The following is a 15,960-nucleotide window of genomic DNA, read 5'->3' on the forward strand; positions in this document are numbered from 1 at the left end:
ATGAGTCATAGGATATAGCCATGGCAAGACTGAGAGAAGATTGTCTCAAAAACTCCAAAATAACCAAAAAATGCATACATTTTAAATACAACTTATAGATACAAGAATGGAGGAATATATTTTAGCTGATTCTAGCATCAGTTCAGAGGTTAAAATCCCTCTAGAAAGGAAAATATAAAAAAGGAACAGGGAGATTGTGTTTAGAATATAAATATGTACCACCTAACATTCAAAACTTTTCCTTGAAATGACCCCAAAATGACTCCTAACGCAAAATACCATGATTTGAGTGTAAAGTTATAAAACCAACTTTCCAAACTATAATAATAGCATCTACACCCACCCCTCTAATTTTGCATCTGAAACATTTTTATTTTTTTATAAGTGACCTCATTTATCTCCCCTCTGGAGAAGTTCACATATTTCCCTGAACAAGTTACTTTCATTTCCTTTAGCATAAAATCTAAATAATACTGTTTTTATTTTTCTGCACTAAACCTGAAATTCTTTATAGACAGATAAACAGATGGAACTGTAAAGAACCTGGGCAAGGGTCAGCAATTATTTTCATTTGTCTTTAAAGAGAAACTCTTTCACACTTTAATTCCATAGCTCCTCAAGACATTTGGCATTGGTGATAAATTCCCATGAGATGTAGTTTAAAAGTTAGATTCACGTGAAATATGAACGTTGGCAAATGTAAGTACTAAGATGCAACTACTTATGTCTCACAGTGCTCCTGGAAGATTTAATCTCATCCTCCTAGGCACTTCTCTGAGTGACCATGTTAAGTATACAGGGAAGCTGTATATTCCACTCTCCATGTTATTACCTCTTTTCCCACCACTTCATATAAATCACCTGCAACACCAAAACATCAAAACTCCATAGATACCCAAAACAGAAAAAAGGAGGGAGAGCCAGAATAAAGAACCCTAGGAGGGATTCTCAAGAAAAAAAATTTTAAACCAGTCCCCATAATATTATGATGGAGAGCAAAGACATGGCCTGTAGAGGGGTCTACTCATGTGCTCTCAGAACCACCAAGACATACCCTATACATCAAAGAAGACCTTCTGAAGAATGGCTGTGACACCACCGCGAAGTCTTCACGTGATGCAAAGTCTGAACTGAAGGAAAGTTTGTAGGCAACTTCCTAGAAGTGGAGAAAAGGCAGTTTAAACACGCTGGCATGGCTGCATAAAAATCTTCAAATTCTGATCACTGGAATGGATGGAGACATGACAACCGCCATGTTAGCAAAGAGAATATATGGGTATCTCTATGGTTAAATAACCACAGAACCACCCAGTTAGGTTATCAGTCAAAAGCAATGCCAAATTCTCCCTTCTCAGGTAGCAAAGATGCCATCTAAAATATAGGGTTTTACAACATTGTGGGGTAAATCTCAACACCAGTGCCCCAGGCCCCATGATCTGTGGATGAATAAACTTGATCAGGTTACATCATAAGGACTAGATATGCTCATCTGAGACAGAGTGCATGTCTGAAACCAGGAGATCCACTTCACAGTTTCAGGTCAGTGCCTATAGATGAGGAGATATAGGTAGGGCTGTGGGAACAAAGTTGATCAGGACAACACCTTAGATGTAAGTGGAGGGAGACATTCAGAGAAATGGAGGCCATTGCTCCCACCTATAAAAAGGATCTTTTTTTTTTAATAAATTGACCAAAAATATGACCCATAAATTGACAAATGGGAATTCTACAAGTATATCTGCTGAGATTTCACTCCTTCTCTCTCCAGGCCTGGTGCTTTACTTCCTGGCAGAAATATGTCGGGAGCCTGTACTTGCCTTTAGAACTGCCTAGCTGTATGTAACTCACCCCATTTTCAGACTGTATTTAGGAAATTTTGTCAGAAGGTAATTAGGGAATACATAGAATCCCTCAGGGTTCACCTGAAAGTACATATTTATTTCCAACAATTCTTCATTTAATTCAGCTGCCATGCCGTGAAAACAAGGACAATTTCTGTGAAAGGAGAGAAATTCTTAAGAAAGATGTGCATACATGAATCACCACATCCAGCCTTGCTCAGTTATGAAGATATTTCACGTGAATAAAGTCAGGGCTACAATATCCAATGAGTACTTCTTCCTGTTGTAAGTGTTGGCACCTAATGCCAACCCTTCAAGAAGGATTCTCATGGAAGAGCTCATGTTGGGAAAGAGGTTTATAATGATTCATTCTATTGCTACATATTCCAGGCCTGATGAGTTCCACTTACTTTGGACTTTGTTAAAACATTGATTGTGGGGAATTTCTTGGGATTCATGAGACAATCAAACAGCCTGAGATACCTAATAAATCATGTACCTAGACTCACGGAGAGTGTAGAAGTCATGCATATTCTCTAGCTACTGGCATTGCCAAGGGAATGCTGAAGGGGCACTTCCTAGCAAGAATAAAAAATGTGTGACTATTTTCCCAACAAGTCCACTGGACACAGATGCAAATAAAATCTGAAACAGATCTTTTTCCCCAGAAGCTGACAGCTTCCTCCACAGATATGCCATGATATAAACTAAAGCCCCCAAAGGCCTTCTCATTCTTCCCTTCATGATCTTAGTTTTGAGTCAGAATCCAAGGACTGTCCTCCTCCCCAATATAAATACTTCTATTGACACTTATCCTTGTCTGATACATGGGCTTTCCTGACACCTTCCTTATGCCTTGATTCACAAGGGTTAACAGATATAAAAGCTTTATTTCTTGGTGTTAAGAATGAACTATTCCAAAAGTAGGAACCAGAATCCTGTTACAAAATCTTGTATCGACTATCCTTACTGTCTTCTTCTACTCAAATATTTTCCTTGCTATTGGATAATAATAAAGACTTGTCCCATGCACAATACTCTTTTCTGGAGCATTTGTTCTGGGACTCACTTTATTATAACTAAACTGGATCCAAAGAAATGAGAAGAATTGTAGTCAATAAAATGACAAAACAATGCCCAGGAAATTGGTCAATAACCAATCTGTGAAATAAGTCAGAGGGAGAGAGAGAGACGCAGAATAGTCTCACTCATCTATGGGTCTTAAGAAAAATAAAAGTCATTTTTGTAACAATCCTCAGAGACAATTAGAGGAGAGCTGGAACACCAGCTCACTCCATGAAGCTCACCACAAGAGTGATGAGCACAGTTATAGAAATAACTACACTGAGAACTACCATAATCAAGTGAATGAATGAGGGAACTGGAAAGCCTGTCTGGAGTACAGGTGGGGGTGGGGTGGGATGGAGGGAGATTTGGGACTTTGGTGGCGGGAATGTTGCACTGGTGAAGAGGGGTGATCTTTATAGGACTGAAACCTTATCACAATCATTTATGTAATCAAGATATCCAAATAAAGAGAAAAAAAATAATCTTAAAAAAAATAACCAATCTGGCAATCACTCCAGGATGAACTGCCCACATTTTTCTAATCTTTGGGGATTTAAGTTTTTTATGATTTAAGAGCTGTCTACTTACAGAGGTGTTTTGACACAGTGGTCTCCTCGTTGAGGGTAAAATGAAGTCACATCCATTACCTCCACCAAGTTGATGAAAACCTTTGGAAGCTGTGGGAACATAAGGGGACTTTCTGATTCCACACTGGTTGTGAAGAAAGCAGTGATGATGACTCAAAGGATCCTAAAGTTTATCGAAAACCCAAGTGCCACTTCCCAGACTTACCCTCATAAATATATCGAAGCTCAAATAAGGAAATTGTCTCCCATAGAGTTCCCATAGTTGTGAGTCTCTTGAAGCACCCAGGCCAACTGAGTTCAGACCACCAAAAACTTAGTCTGATTTACTTAAAATAATCTCACCTCCTCCAATTTAACTGGGGAGAACAGTGAAACACTGTAGTTGCATTCCCACATTCAAGTCAAGTAACTGTTGACAGTAGGATTTAAGCTCAGTTGGCCTCTCACTAACCTGCTGTCTTAGAGCATTCCAGAGATAGAGCCCATAGAGTGAAGCAAGTTTTGTGAAAGCATGGCCTTTAGATATAATTTTTTCATACCCTCATGTAAAAGATGTGAAGTGTTTGATTCATATATTTGATGAATTTCTCCTTTGCTTTTGGATCCTGTAAAGAAAAAAGAAGTTTCTCCTAAACTACTTTGTTCCCACGAGAGATGAGAAAAATAATGGTCCAGAGGCAAACTCAGAAGTAATTTAGAGGGCCAGAGATTAGTAAAGTTGTTATGGAGGTATTTCATACCAATGGGATACTAAGCTCTATTTTTGCTCTTTGTGGCACCAAGACTCTTCTATGAGTCAAACTGAACCATTCATAGACATCCTTGCTTTCTTGAATTTCATGACCAGTATCATTCTCAGACATTTCAGGAGTCCAGAATCATGAAATCTATCTATAATTGATGTTAGCCCTATTGAAAATAATGGAGCCCTAGTGACCATGTTCCAATTACTGTCAGCTTTGTCACATAGTGGCTCCTTTGTGGGACATTTGTTGCTCATCTATCCCCCTAAACTTCTGTCTGTTTTGATTCAGGCCTATAATCTACTCTTCTGATCCATTTTCAAGTGGAGATAAACTTTGACCTTTCTTTCTTTGCCCCTTTCTTTCTCTGCAAGAGTCATTCCTTAGCATAATCTTCATGGTCTTTTCATAAGGATAAACCTGTAGTGTACTTTGCATGTCATCCCATCTGAATCTTCCAGGTGGGGGCGATAAAGGAAAGAATAAAGTGCTTGTGGGTGAGGCGAGAAAAAAAACTTTTTGGCAGAACTGATGCCTGGCTTTTTTGTTATTTAGGAGTTGACACCAGAACTGTTAAAAGACTCGCCTCACCAACTTTTCTCTCCCAACCTTTGTGACCATCTGGATTATTTTGATGGAGAACTGTTATTTAGGCTTCCCAGAGGAGGGGGAATGGAAGAATGGGATATAGTCTCCCATTTTGGGAGATATTTCTGAATTTTCAAATCACCAACAAGGGGTTCAACATCCCCCAACAAATGGAGCCCGGAAGAGGTGAATCTGGACTGTCTGTTACTGTAAGTGACATGTCTTATTGGAAATTGCCTCTGGAGCTCCTTGACTGGTTTCTATGGATACTCACACTCATTATACCATCTGTTATTAAACATATCGGTTTGGCATTATTCAAGTGCATTATTCTGTTTGGATGTAAACCACTTGGTTTGGCACTAGCAAATATCATTGTCGTTGGATGGTTGCTGTTTACAATTCAATCGAAAATTTCTACTCCAATCTCTGCATCGCTTTAGTGGTCTCCATTAGTTATAGTTTGTGGAATTTCTGTTTTGGCTAATATGGCTATCGTATGCATAGGCATTGGCTGGTGGTTTGAAAATAGATAGTGTGGAAATTGTAAAGTGCTGACCAGTATGTACAATAAAAAATTTATCCTACGAAAATTCAGACTAAGGTACAGGCTGATAAATCTAGCACTGACATCAAGAGTATAGGCATTTGATGGTAAAAAATCAACCTGGACACGTAATTTAGACACGATCCAAATCAAAATTGACACTGATGACCAACCTTCAGTGCTAAGTTCACAAGGGAGTCCTGATTCTGTTCACAGTGTGGACTCACATGATAGTGTCAACTCAGACAATGAACCACATTCCAGTACTCCACACCACAGGCCTCAGAGCCCTGTGCAAGATACTTCTGTTAATCCAGCCTCAACTCCATTGCAGACAGTATATGTTTCAACTTATCAAACTCTCAAAATGGAGGATGTGGAACAGTTGAAAAAAGCATGTAAAGGTTTTGGGGCGACCTCTCCAAACTTCCTGGAGATACTAAGAATTTGGTGTCAAAAAACAATTTAGACTCTGTATGACTTTAAAAAACTTGCTAAAATATGCTTGCCATCTAAACAGCGAACCGAATGGGAAATGTTATATGCAGAGAGCATGAAATCCAAACTTTATAATCCAGATGGAAAAAAAAAGTGTGGCAGGAGTTAATCTCTCGTATGAATTATTAATGAAGAAAATCAATATTTAGATGTCCAGGCACAAGCAGCTTTACCTAAGGAAATCTCAAAAATAATTAAGCACATTGCATTGTCTTCATGGGAAAGAATTGATGCTAACAGTACTGGTGAGGGAACCTTTTTAAGGATCATCCAAGGCCCCCATGAGCCTTATGTAGAATTTGTGGCTAAGCTCAAAGATGCTTTGAAAATACAAATTAAAAATGATAAGGTGAGGAAAATTCTAGAAAAATATTTGGCTATTCATAATGCGAATTCGGCTTGCAAATTGGTATTGGCTCTGTTGCAGGAAAAAGCTGATTTTAAATTAATTTTTATATGCATGTAGGAATGTTTATGGTTTGCCCCATTCATTAGCAAACTTAGATCCGGTGCAAACCTTTGCAATTACTAAAGGAACAATACCTCTTTACCTCCAGGAACAAAAAGTAGCCCAAAAGCCATGTCTCTGCCCAAAATGTAAAAAAGGTCATCACTGGGCAAAAGACTGTATATCTGGAAATCTCCCTAATAATAACATAGGGAGAGGTTTTAACACAAACTCTAGGAGACAATTTGCCTGTTAGCATTGTGAAAAACAGGGGCATATTAAAAGGAATTGTCATCTTTTGTTAAATTCAGGTCCTCCAGGACATACAGTTAGGAAACAGGGAAATGCCTACAGGGCCAATCCCTAGGCCCTTTGAAATCAGGGGCAAAGTCATCAAACCATAATTCTTCCTGGCCCAGCCCAAGAAGATTTGGGCCACACCCTTTTGATGTTCAGGGGTTACTCCTGGCTAAGCGCTCACAAATCGCCCCTGGCTTGGGGGGAACATATGGGATGCCAGGGGAACGAAACCTTACCTCTAGCGCCACCTCTCCAGCTCCGAGAAAAAAATTCTTAATCATATAAATGTTGCTTTATGATTGTGTTTTGAGATATTTTCAATTGGCAACTTTTGACTTTTCATTTTAACATCATTGATTTATTGCCCTCAATGTAGATTTTAGGATGGAGGTATAATCATAGTTTTGAAATAACCATATTTTTTGAGTATATTCTTTTCACAGTGCTCGTTATCGATGACTAATTACGAAGGATTTACTGTTTCATATTTGCATTATAGGACTTTACGGTCATGAAGTTCTTTTTCAGATTTACTCGATTCTACTTTAAAATAGTTTTTTGTTATTGTGAATTTGAAGATATACATTTAAACAGTTTTTCTGCAATTGTATTTTCAAAGTGTTTTTCGTTGATTCAGCTGAATTTTTTCTTTAGCTCCATTTTAATTCCTTCCCAATAGATATTTTTGGTAATTATGAGTGAGTGCTATTCCCATAATTTTGTATAATATGTATTTACATGTCTTATTGCATGTCTGTCTGTATGGTTTGTATATGGCTCCCTTTTCCTGACATTTTATCCCTTAATTTATTATTCCTAGTCCTTAAGGTTTTATTTATAGGAATCCCATCACATGTGTGGATCGCCTCCTTCACCCACAATTACAAGTCTCCTGATTTTGGACTGAGAAATACATTGTTAACTGTTCCAGTGCTGTATCAAATATCAAGTTACAACTTGTCTTCCCTGATGCACCAAATGTCTTTGGTAGGAATTTTGGGAGTTCTACACTCCCTAACTTTTTAGAGTGATTTTTGGACTTGATAAAACATTTTAGCTTATGTATTTGTATTTTTTATGATTGGAATCCTTTGAAGTATACTTGATTCTATATTTTTGATTATTGTAATTAATGTTTTTATATTTTAGTTTTTAATCTTATAAATTGATGTTGTATTTCATTATAGTTTTGCTTTTGTAACTACGGGTTTGGAGTTAGATATTGTTAAATTATTATCGTTATTGTTATTGTATTATACATTATTATTATTTGATTACTAAAATGGGGGAATTGTAGTGTATTTTCATAAGATTGCTTTTGCCTTTTGTACCACCTTGATCTTCCAGGTGGGGGTGATTAAGGAAAGAATAAAGCTTGTGGGCGAGGTGAGAAAAAACTTTTTGGCAGAACTGACGGCTGGCTCGGTTGTTGTTTAGGAGTTGGCATCAGAACTGTTAAAAGACTCGCCTCATCAACTTTTGTCCCCCAACTTTGTATACGTCTAGATTATCTGCGGTGGAGAATTGTCACTTAGGATTCTCCCAGGAAGGGGAACTGAAGAATGGCATATAATCACTCATTTTGGGAGATATTTCTGGACTGTCAAATCACCAACAAGGGATACAACATCTCCCAACATATACCAAGTTTCTTAGCAGTTGTCTCAACAATTAGAGTAAGAAATAACTTTTCTTGAAGACTTATGCTAAGCATTCCACCTAGTCTTTTGAGTCAGGTCAGAATCCTTCTGATGAATAAAATACAAGCTTTTCAAATTACGACAATTCGTGGTGTGTCCCAAGTCACAAAATGCCATAGTCAGCAACTCTAAACATATTTCCTCGGAGAAGCACTATTAGAAACAGATTTCATAGGAAGGAGACCAAGGTGAGAAATAATGCATGCCCACTGATAGCAAAGACCAGCTTTTCTGTACATAAAGAACCACCCTCTCAGTAGAGTGGAAGACAAATATATCTGATATTCTAGAATGGAGTTTCATGGCTCTCTTGTCGCCAGTGAGACTACCAAGCTGGAGGACCTGGTATGGCTAATGAGAGGTATAAGCTAATTGCTTCTTAGCTGCCCATTGAAGTTGCTTAGGATCCTACCTGATTATTACAGTAATCACACAAGTCATTGATCCCAATGAAGATTGTGATCAGCTTCCAGTCGTTGTCCATGTCAATATTCTGAGAGAGATAGGAAACTAAATTTAGACTCAGTGATGAAAGCGTCATCAAACTCAGATCAGCTACTCCTCTTAGATCCCAACTCCTTTTATACAGACTTCCACAAGTCAGTTGCAAGTTGCCAGAGGAATGAACCAGCCATTCTGGGGCTCACTTATCCCAAGAGGTAATTGAGGCTAAAAAGACCTCATTTCAAATTACCAGAAAGATAAAATAAGACAAACCCTGGCACTCAGAACTATGTCAGAACGTAATGTAAGTGCTCAGTGAAAATGATTATTGGTATAAAATAGGAAGATTAAAATTGGCATGAAACATTTGTGAGGTGATGCTGAGATCATATAGTCATTTTCAGTACAGAAGCCAAGGTGGGAACCAGATTGAGAATTCAAAATTTAGTCACATGGTTTTCAAGCTCGTTTCAGAGGCACACCTGACCATGCTCAGGGGCTCTCCCTGGCCATGTTTGACTACCATCTGCAGTGCTGAGTATCAAAAAGAAAGATGCTCATAGGAACTCCCTCATCCTTGTGCTGGGAATGAGGAACAACACAAGAGAAGCTGTATAAATAGGTAGTTATGTGACTTCATGTGACTGTTCACTATGGATAAGGACATTATTTCCTTTGAAATTCAATAATAAAGTTCTTGCAGAGTCCTGCAACTTTGTATATGAGAACTATAAACCTATACAACAGACTTATAATAATCATATTGCTAAGCTAAAATTTTTAAGAAAATTTTAAAGAAAAGTTGGAGTGTGAAGAAGTAATGAGCTAACCTTCACCAAAACAGAACTAAACTTCTACTGAGTTCCAGATGCAAAGTCCCTGAGCTATTTCTGGAAAAAGTCTTTCACATATAAATCTAAGCAGAAGGAGACTCTGCCTCCATTGGGGTTTTTTATTGGGACCCTTCGATTAGCCTATTCCTGTCACCACCCAAACCAGAGTCCTTCCATGAGTTGGATGTGAAAACATGTACAAATGAGAAAGCTTGCAATGTGCTGCCATGAATGTCAGTCAGATTCAATGAGGGGGAAGGAGGAAAGTGACAGCAAAATGCTAGTTTGAGTGGCCAGGGCTGCCATGAGAGATCTCTGGGAAGTCAGCTATTGGAGAGAATGTGAAGATCATCTCTTTCCTCATTTCTTTGTTCCTTTCTCCTTCACATGGTAGGTTTTGCAGAGGCTAGCCAAGTACCATTCTATAACATTTTTGGTTACTAAGACCCACCTCTACCCAACAAACTCTTGGTATTTTTGGTATCAATTCTTGAAATCAGGGCCGAGAGAATGTGTTGGTAACTCTAGGAACCCAGTACTTAAAGGAATGTACTTTTTCAGAAGAAATGGTGGCTTGGTACTCACAGAATCTAATTCCATTTTTTGCAATAGCTTATTGGCTTGTTCTGGCATGTCCCTGGGAAGAGAAAGAGAGGGGAATATTAGTATTGGTTCAGAAAAAAGCATTCAAATGAAATGATTTCCACCTTCTTTTTTGTTCTCCCATTTCTCTTTTATTGCTTCACTTTTTAATATAATTTTTATTTTGATCACAGTGCCTTACATATTGTTTACAATAATATTTTAGGTACATATTAACATAAAATCGGGGGAATTACCATCATCGAATTGTCTTCCTTCCACCTCCGTTCCTGTCTTACCTCCCATATCCTCTCTTCCTTCACCCCCGAGGCTGCTAGAATTGGTGGTCCCCTATGTGCCTAGCTTACTACTTAGTGGTCTTACACCTGTTTGGTCTTGATACCTTCCATTATTTCCCCCTCTAACTGGGATGGCGAACTATATAGTTCAAGTTATGTGGTTTTGTTTGAAGAAACAAAAAATAATAAATTGGGGTAAAAATCAAATGTGCCAAAATGGGCGGAGTCCATCAAGAGGCTCTCATCATTGGTTTGAGAGATGAAGGGGACAAGGAAGGTGAAACACCCAACAGTACAAAAAGAAGTGTCAAATAAAATATCCAGTGAGCATTCCAACAATGAATATAAGCACCACATAAAAGCCATGATCCTGAGATAAAAAACATGGCAGAGCACATAAAGAAAGAAAAGCAGAAAAAATATAAATATAAATGGAGACAACTTCAATAACCACACCAAAACAAAGAAATCAACAAAAACTAGATAAATCAATATATAAATTGTTTTGCGCTTTTTGCCTTTTTTTTCCTCCTGCACAAGCAGAGTAAATATTGGGGTCATTAGAAAAGAAATTCCCTTGGCCTATAAGATACAGGGTTTCTATACCCTTGGAGTATATTGTCATGGGATTAACTATAAACTCCATACAGGTTCATTTACTCTCCCCTTGGAGCTTTCGTGTTGTTTGTAAGACTTCTGCTCTGTCCTGGGTGATAAAATCAGACCTCTGTATCTAGAGATCTCGGTATCTGCACAGGTCAGGGAGTGGAACTTATAATGAAGTCTTTCGTTGTGGTTCTAGAAGTTCTGTTCGCTCAGTGTCATTTTAATCCATCTTCTGTGGTTGGTGGTCTTGGTCTTTGTGCTGATCCTAGGTGAAGCCTAGGGTAGCGCCTTTCTTTATGTTTCCAGAGACCCATTCCATTGCAATTTTCTCAGAGAGGCCTTTGAAACTAGAGATCATGGTTGTTGTGTAGATCGTAGCTGGAACCCTAGATTAGTGCTTTTTAATTTGTCCCATGATACATACAGTCCGGTCATGGTTCTATCAGGCAGTAATATGTAAATTGTGATCTTGGCTTTTGGACAGACCAAAGAGTGACAAGTCTTCTTATTTTGTCTTATTGTTAGCTGGTGAGGTAAGATAACCTGCTCTTAGATCAAGTTGTTCCCATTTTTTTCATTGTCAGGATATTATATTAGAGCTGGCACTTGTTGGTGTCCAAGAAGTATTAAGGATTTCCCGGATGGAATTTCTTTCCTGTAGCTGTTGTGAAGGACTGTGTCGTTTCTATGTCTGGGACCTAGGGTTCAAAGCTGGACGGTTGGTACCTAATCACCTGGGGTCTAAGTTGGGTCCACGTGACATATTTTCAAGGTGGGAGATGTCTCTGTATTGTAAACAAGTATGAGTTCTTATCCCTAGTAGATAAGAGCTCATTTTTATATGTAAGATTTCCCCTTTCTTAGTGTGTCTTTACAGGGAGAAGTGGTGCTACATTATATTGCCAGTGCATTTGGGGGTGGAAAGAGAAGAAAACAGAGACAGGTCACACACCGAAAAAAGATAAAAATAGAAATAAAAATATATGTACTCATATATATGTATGATTTAAAAATGAAATAACAAAGTAATGAAAGAAACAAAATGATGCAAGGGATTATCTTACATTGGGGGAAAAAAGGTAAAGAGGTAGTGTAATCTCTGTCAATAATAATACCTAAATGTTAACAGACTAAACTCTCCCATTAAAAGGAACATAGTAGAGAACTGGATTAGAAAAATAACCAGACTTCTGCTGTCTGCAAGAAACACACCTACAACTACAGGACAAGCACAGGCTTAGAATAAAAGGATGGAAATTAATTATTCAGGCCAATGGAAAACAAAAAAAGAGCAGAAACAGCCATTCTTATATCAGACCAAAATGGATTCAACATCAAGAATGTGATCAGAGACAAAGATGGTCACTACTTACTGATCAGGGAACATTAGATCAAGAAGTACTAACCTTGGTCAATATCTATGGCAACTAATGTAGAGTCATCAAAATATGTGAGGCAACTGCTCACAAACCTGGAAAAACACATGAAGGGAAATGTGATAATAGTAGGAAACCTCAACACTCCACTATCACCACTGGAGAGATCCACCAAACAGAAAAACAGCAAAGAAGTAAGAGCTCTAAATGAAAAATTAGAAGTTCTAGGGCTAATAGAAAAATACCATCTGCGAGACTGGAAAAGGAAGACCTAGGAAGCCTAAACAGACCAATCACTTCAGAGGAAATTGAAGATGTAATTAAGAAACTCCCTAAGAACAAAAGTCTAGTCCCAGATGGATTTACAGATTTTTACTATCAAACATTCCAAGAAGATTTGCTACCACTTTTCCAGAGGTTCTTCCAAATCATCGAAAACACAGGAATCCTCCCCAACTCCTTTTATGAGGCTAATATCACATTCATTCCCAAAGATGGCAAAGACACCATGAAGAAAGAAAACTACAGACCAATCTCACTAATGAACATAGATAAAAAGATACTCAACAAAATCTTAGCAAACCGAATCCAGCACTTCATCAAAAAGATCATACATCATGACCAAATGGATTTTATACCAGGAATGCTAAGTTGGTTCAACATACACAAATCAATCAACTTTATACATCACATCAACAACAAGACAAAAACCACATGATTATATCAATCAATCAATCAATCAGAGAAGGTGTTTGACAAAATCCAACACCCTTTCATGTTGAAGACACTCAGCAAAATAGGGTTAGAAGGAACCGTCCTCAAGACAGTTACAGCTATCTATGAAAAGCCCACAGCAAACATTATCCTTAATGGCGAAAACCTAGAACTATTTCCACTAAGGTCAAGAACTAGGCAAGGCTTTTCACTCTCTCCACTCTTATTCAATATAACCTTAGAAGTCCTACCAATAGCAGTCTGACAAGAAAAGGGAATCAAAGGAATCCAAATTGGGAAAGAGGAACTCAAACTATATTTGCAGATGATATGATGATATACATCAAAACCCCTAAAGAGTTCACAGTAAAACTCTAGAAACAATTAACCAATACCGCAAAGTGGCTGGATACAAAGTCAATACACAAAAGACAGTAGCGTTTCTCTATACAAATAACAAAGAAGAGGAGAGAGATTAAAAATACAATTCCATTTAAAATAGTATCAAAAATATCAGATACCTAGGAATCAACCTACAAGGAAACTGAAGGACCTATACCAGGGAAACTTCAAAACACTTCAGAAAGAAATTGAAGAGGATCTAAAGAAATGGAAGAACATCCCATGCTCATGGGTAGGTAGAATTAACATAGTCAAAAGGACTATCCTACCCAAACTTCTATGTAGATTTAATGCAGTCCCTATCCAAATTCAGACATCATTCTTTAAAGAATTAGAACAATAAATCACACAATTCATCTGGAAACACAAAAGACCCAGGATAGCCAAACACATACTTAAAAACAAGAAGCTGCATAGCATCTCCTTACCTAACCTGAAACTATACTATAAAGCCATAGTGCTCAAAACAGCACAATACTGGAACAAAGAGAGGACCTCAGACCATGGGTCAGAACAGAATTCCCAGACATAAACCCCCAGATATACAGCCTACCAATTTTTAACAAAATAGCCAAGAACTTGAAATGTAACAAAGAAAGTGTCTTCAACAAATGGTGTTGGTACAACTGGAAAACAACATGGAAGAAATTGAAAATTGACCCAACCCTCACTCTTTATATAAAAGTCAACTAAAAATGGATCCTTGAAATCAGACCTGAATCTATAAATGTTATTGAGAATAAAATAGGCAGAACACTCGAAGACCTATATATCAAAAGGGTCTTTGAGGATGGATCACCAATAATAATGTTACCTAGATTGTGGATGAAAGTGGATGGAACACCATTTGATAAAATGAACATTCTAGGGGGCCAGAGCAACAGCACAGCTCTAGGGCATTTGCCTTGCATGTGCCCAACTTAGGATGGACCTGGGTTCGATTCCCCTCATCCTGTATGAGTCACTGATGTTGCCATGAGTGATTTCTGAGTGTAGAGCCAAAACTAACCCCTGACGGCAGCCGGTGGGGCGCCAAAACAAACAAAAAAATTACTCTAGTGTTAGATGTAGTGGTTGAAATGATGAAGTGCAAAATTAGTACTACTGTAAATTATGGTATCTCAAAAAATTGGTCACAAAAACTTTGTTCATTATTAGCTTTAACTTGAATATAATGCCCCAGGATGGGATACTAGCATTGGTTATCTATGATGACACAGAATCTTCCAAGAATAGAAATTAAAGATATGCTTTGTCAGGAAATAGATCAAAATCTTGCATAAAATCTCCCTGACTCTAAAGATTTCTAGTCACTTCTTAATAGATATCCACAAGAATGTGGATATGTGAGTCTGAATCAGGTGGCAACTTTAGACCTGGAACATAGCAGACACTATGCTTTTCCCATATAGTCCTCCAAGTGCCCCTTTCCCAAATCCTTTAAGTGGTCATAAGGACACAGGGTCAGAGTAAAGTGTTGAGCCTTGAGATACTGGATTCTTTGATATCTCGGGACAGTCAACACAATTTGAAATTCCTTATTCTTTTTGCTAGATTCTCTTCATGAAGTTGAGAGTTGGTATGAGCCAATATATAAAAGAGAAAAGCTCAGGAACAGTGAGTAATGCTGAAGTACTTTAGGACTGAGGCTTGTGTACCAGCGAGGGCACACTCCCGTATGCCTCCACATCTGTTATCAGTCTAGCTTCTCCTGCATTCTTCAAAACGACTAAGGGGTACTCATGTGGACTTACTGAACTCTGGCTTTCTCCTCTGCTACATTCAGTCCTGCCAACTCAGGCCATGACCCACGAGAGATACCATGGATGACGGAGGAGAACTTGAGCAGAATGTCTTTCAGGGAGAAACAGAGAACAACTGTGAGAGAAAAGTGAGTGAAGGCCAGAAGACACAGGCTATATGGGCTGGGAAATTTGGAGTTTCCTCAGGGCTAGTTAATCCCCTCCCAGCATGTGACTTCTACTGCCTCCCTGGGGAAGGTGTTGACTACAACCAGGGGTTGACAGAGCCCTAGGAATGGAGCTGAACTGTGTGCCTACTTACTTGGCAATGTGGTCTGCTTCTCTAGAACCTTATAACTTCCAATGCTAGGAACAAGAAAGTCCCTGTGTTAAAAATATTCCAACCTATGGCTTAATATCCTGCCACATCTTCAGAATCCAAACCAATCTGCCATAAGTCTCTGGATGTGTCTATCACTTTGAAAACAAACCTCACTCTCTGAAGCTCAGTTATTCATACTACAGTGAACACCGTCTTACCAGGAGAACCAACCACTTATGCTTATTTGGAGGGTTACCAATAATAGAAGTATATCTGAGATCCTCACCTAAAGGAAACAGATTTCCAGGCTTTCGATATAT

General features: G+C 38.3%; 1 protein-coding gene across 1 annotated transcript in view; it reads right to left on the minus strand.

Annotated features, from left to right (window-relative positions):
• LOC126024307 (phospholipase B1, membrane-associated-like) overlaps positions 1 to 15,960 on the minus strand; it is a 101,581-nt gene that overhangs the window by 26,556 nt on the left and 59,065 nt on the right. The window contains exons 29-34 of the mRNA XM_049784695.1: positions 15,331 to 15,454; positions 10,183 to 10,234; positions 8,733 to 8,813; positions 3,498 to 3,586; positions 1,923 to 1,995; positions 1,055 to 1,156 (exon numbers count right to left, since the gene is read on the minus strand). Coding sequence (XP_049640652.1) covers positions 1,055 to 1,156; positions 1,923 to 1,995; positions 3,498 to 3,586; positions 8,733 to 8,813; positions 10,183 to 10,234; positions 15,331 to 15,454 — 521 coding nt within the window. The remainder of the gene's footprint in view (positions 1 to 1,054; positions 1,157 to 1,922; positions 1,996 to 3,497; positions 3,587 to 8,732; positions 8,814 to 10,182; positions 10,235 to 15,330; positions 15,455 to 15,960) is intronic.

This window comes from Suncus etruscus, chromosome 12 (assembly GCF_024139225.1).
Source record: "Suncus etruscus isolate mSunEtr1 chromosome 12, mSunEtr1.pri.cur, whole genome shotgun sequence".
In the NCBI taxonomy this organism is placed as follows: domain Eukaryota; kingdom Metazoa; phylum Chordata; class Mammalia; order Eulipotyphla; family Soricidae; genus Suncus; species Suncus etruscus.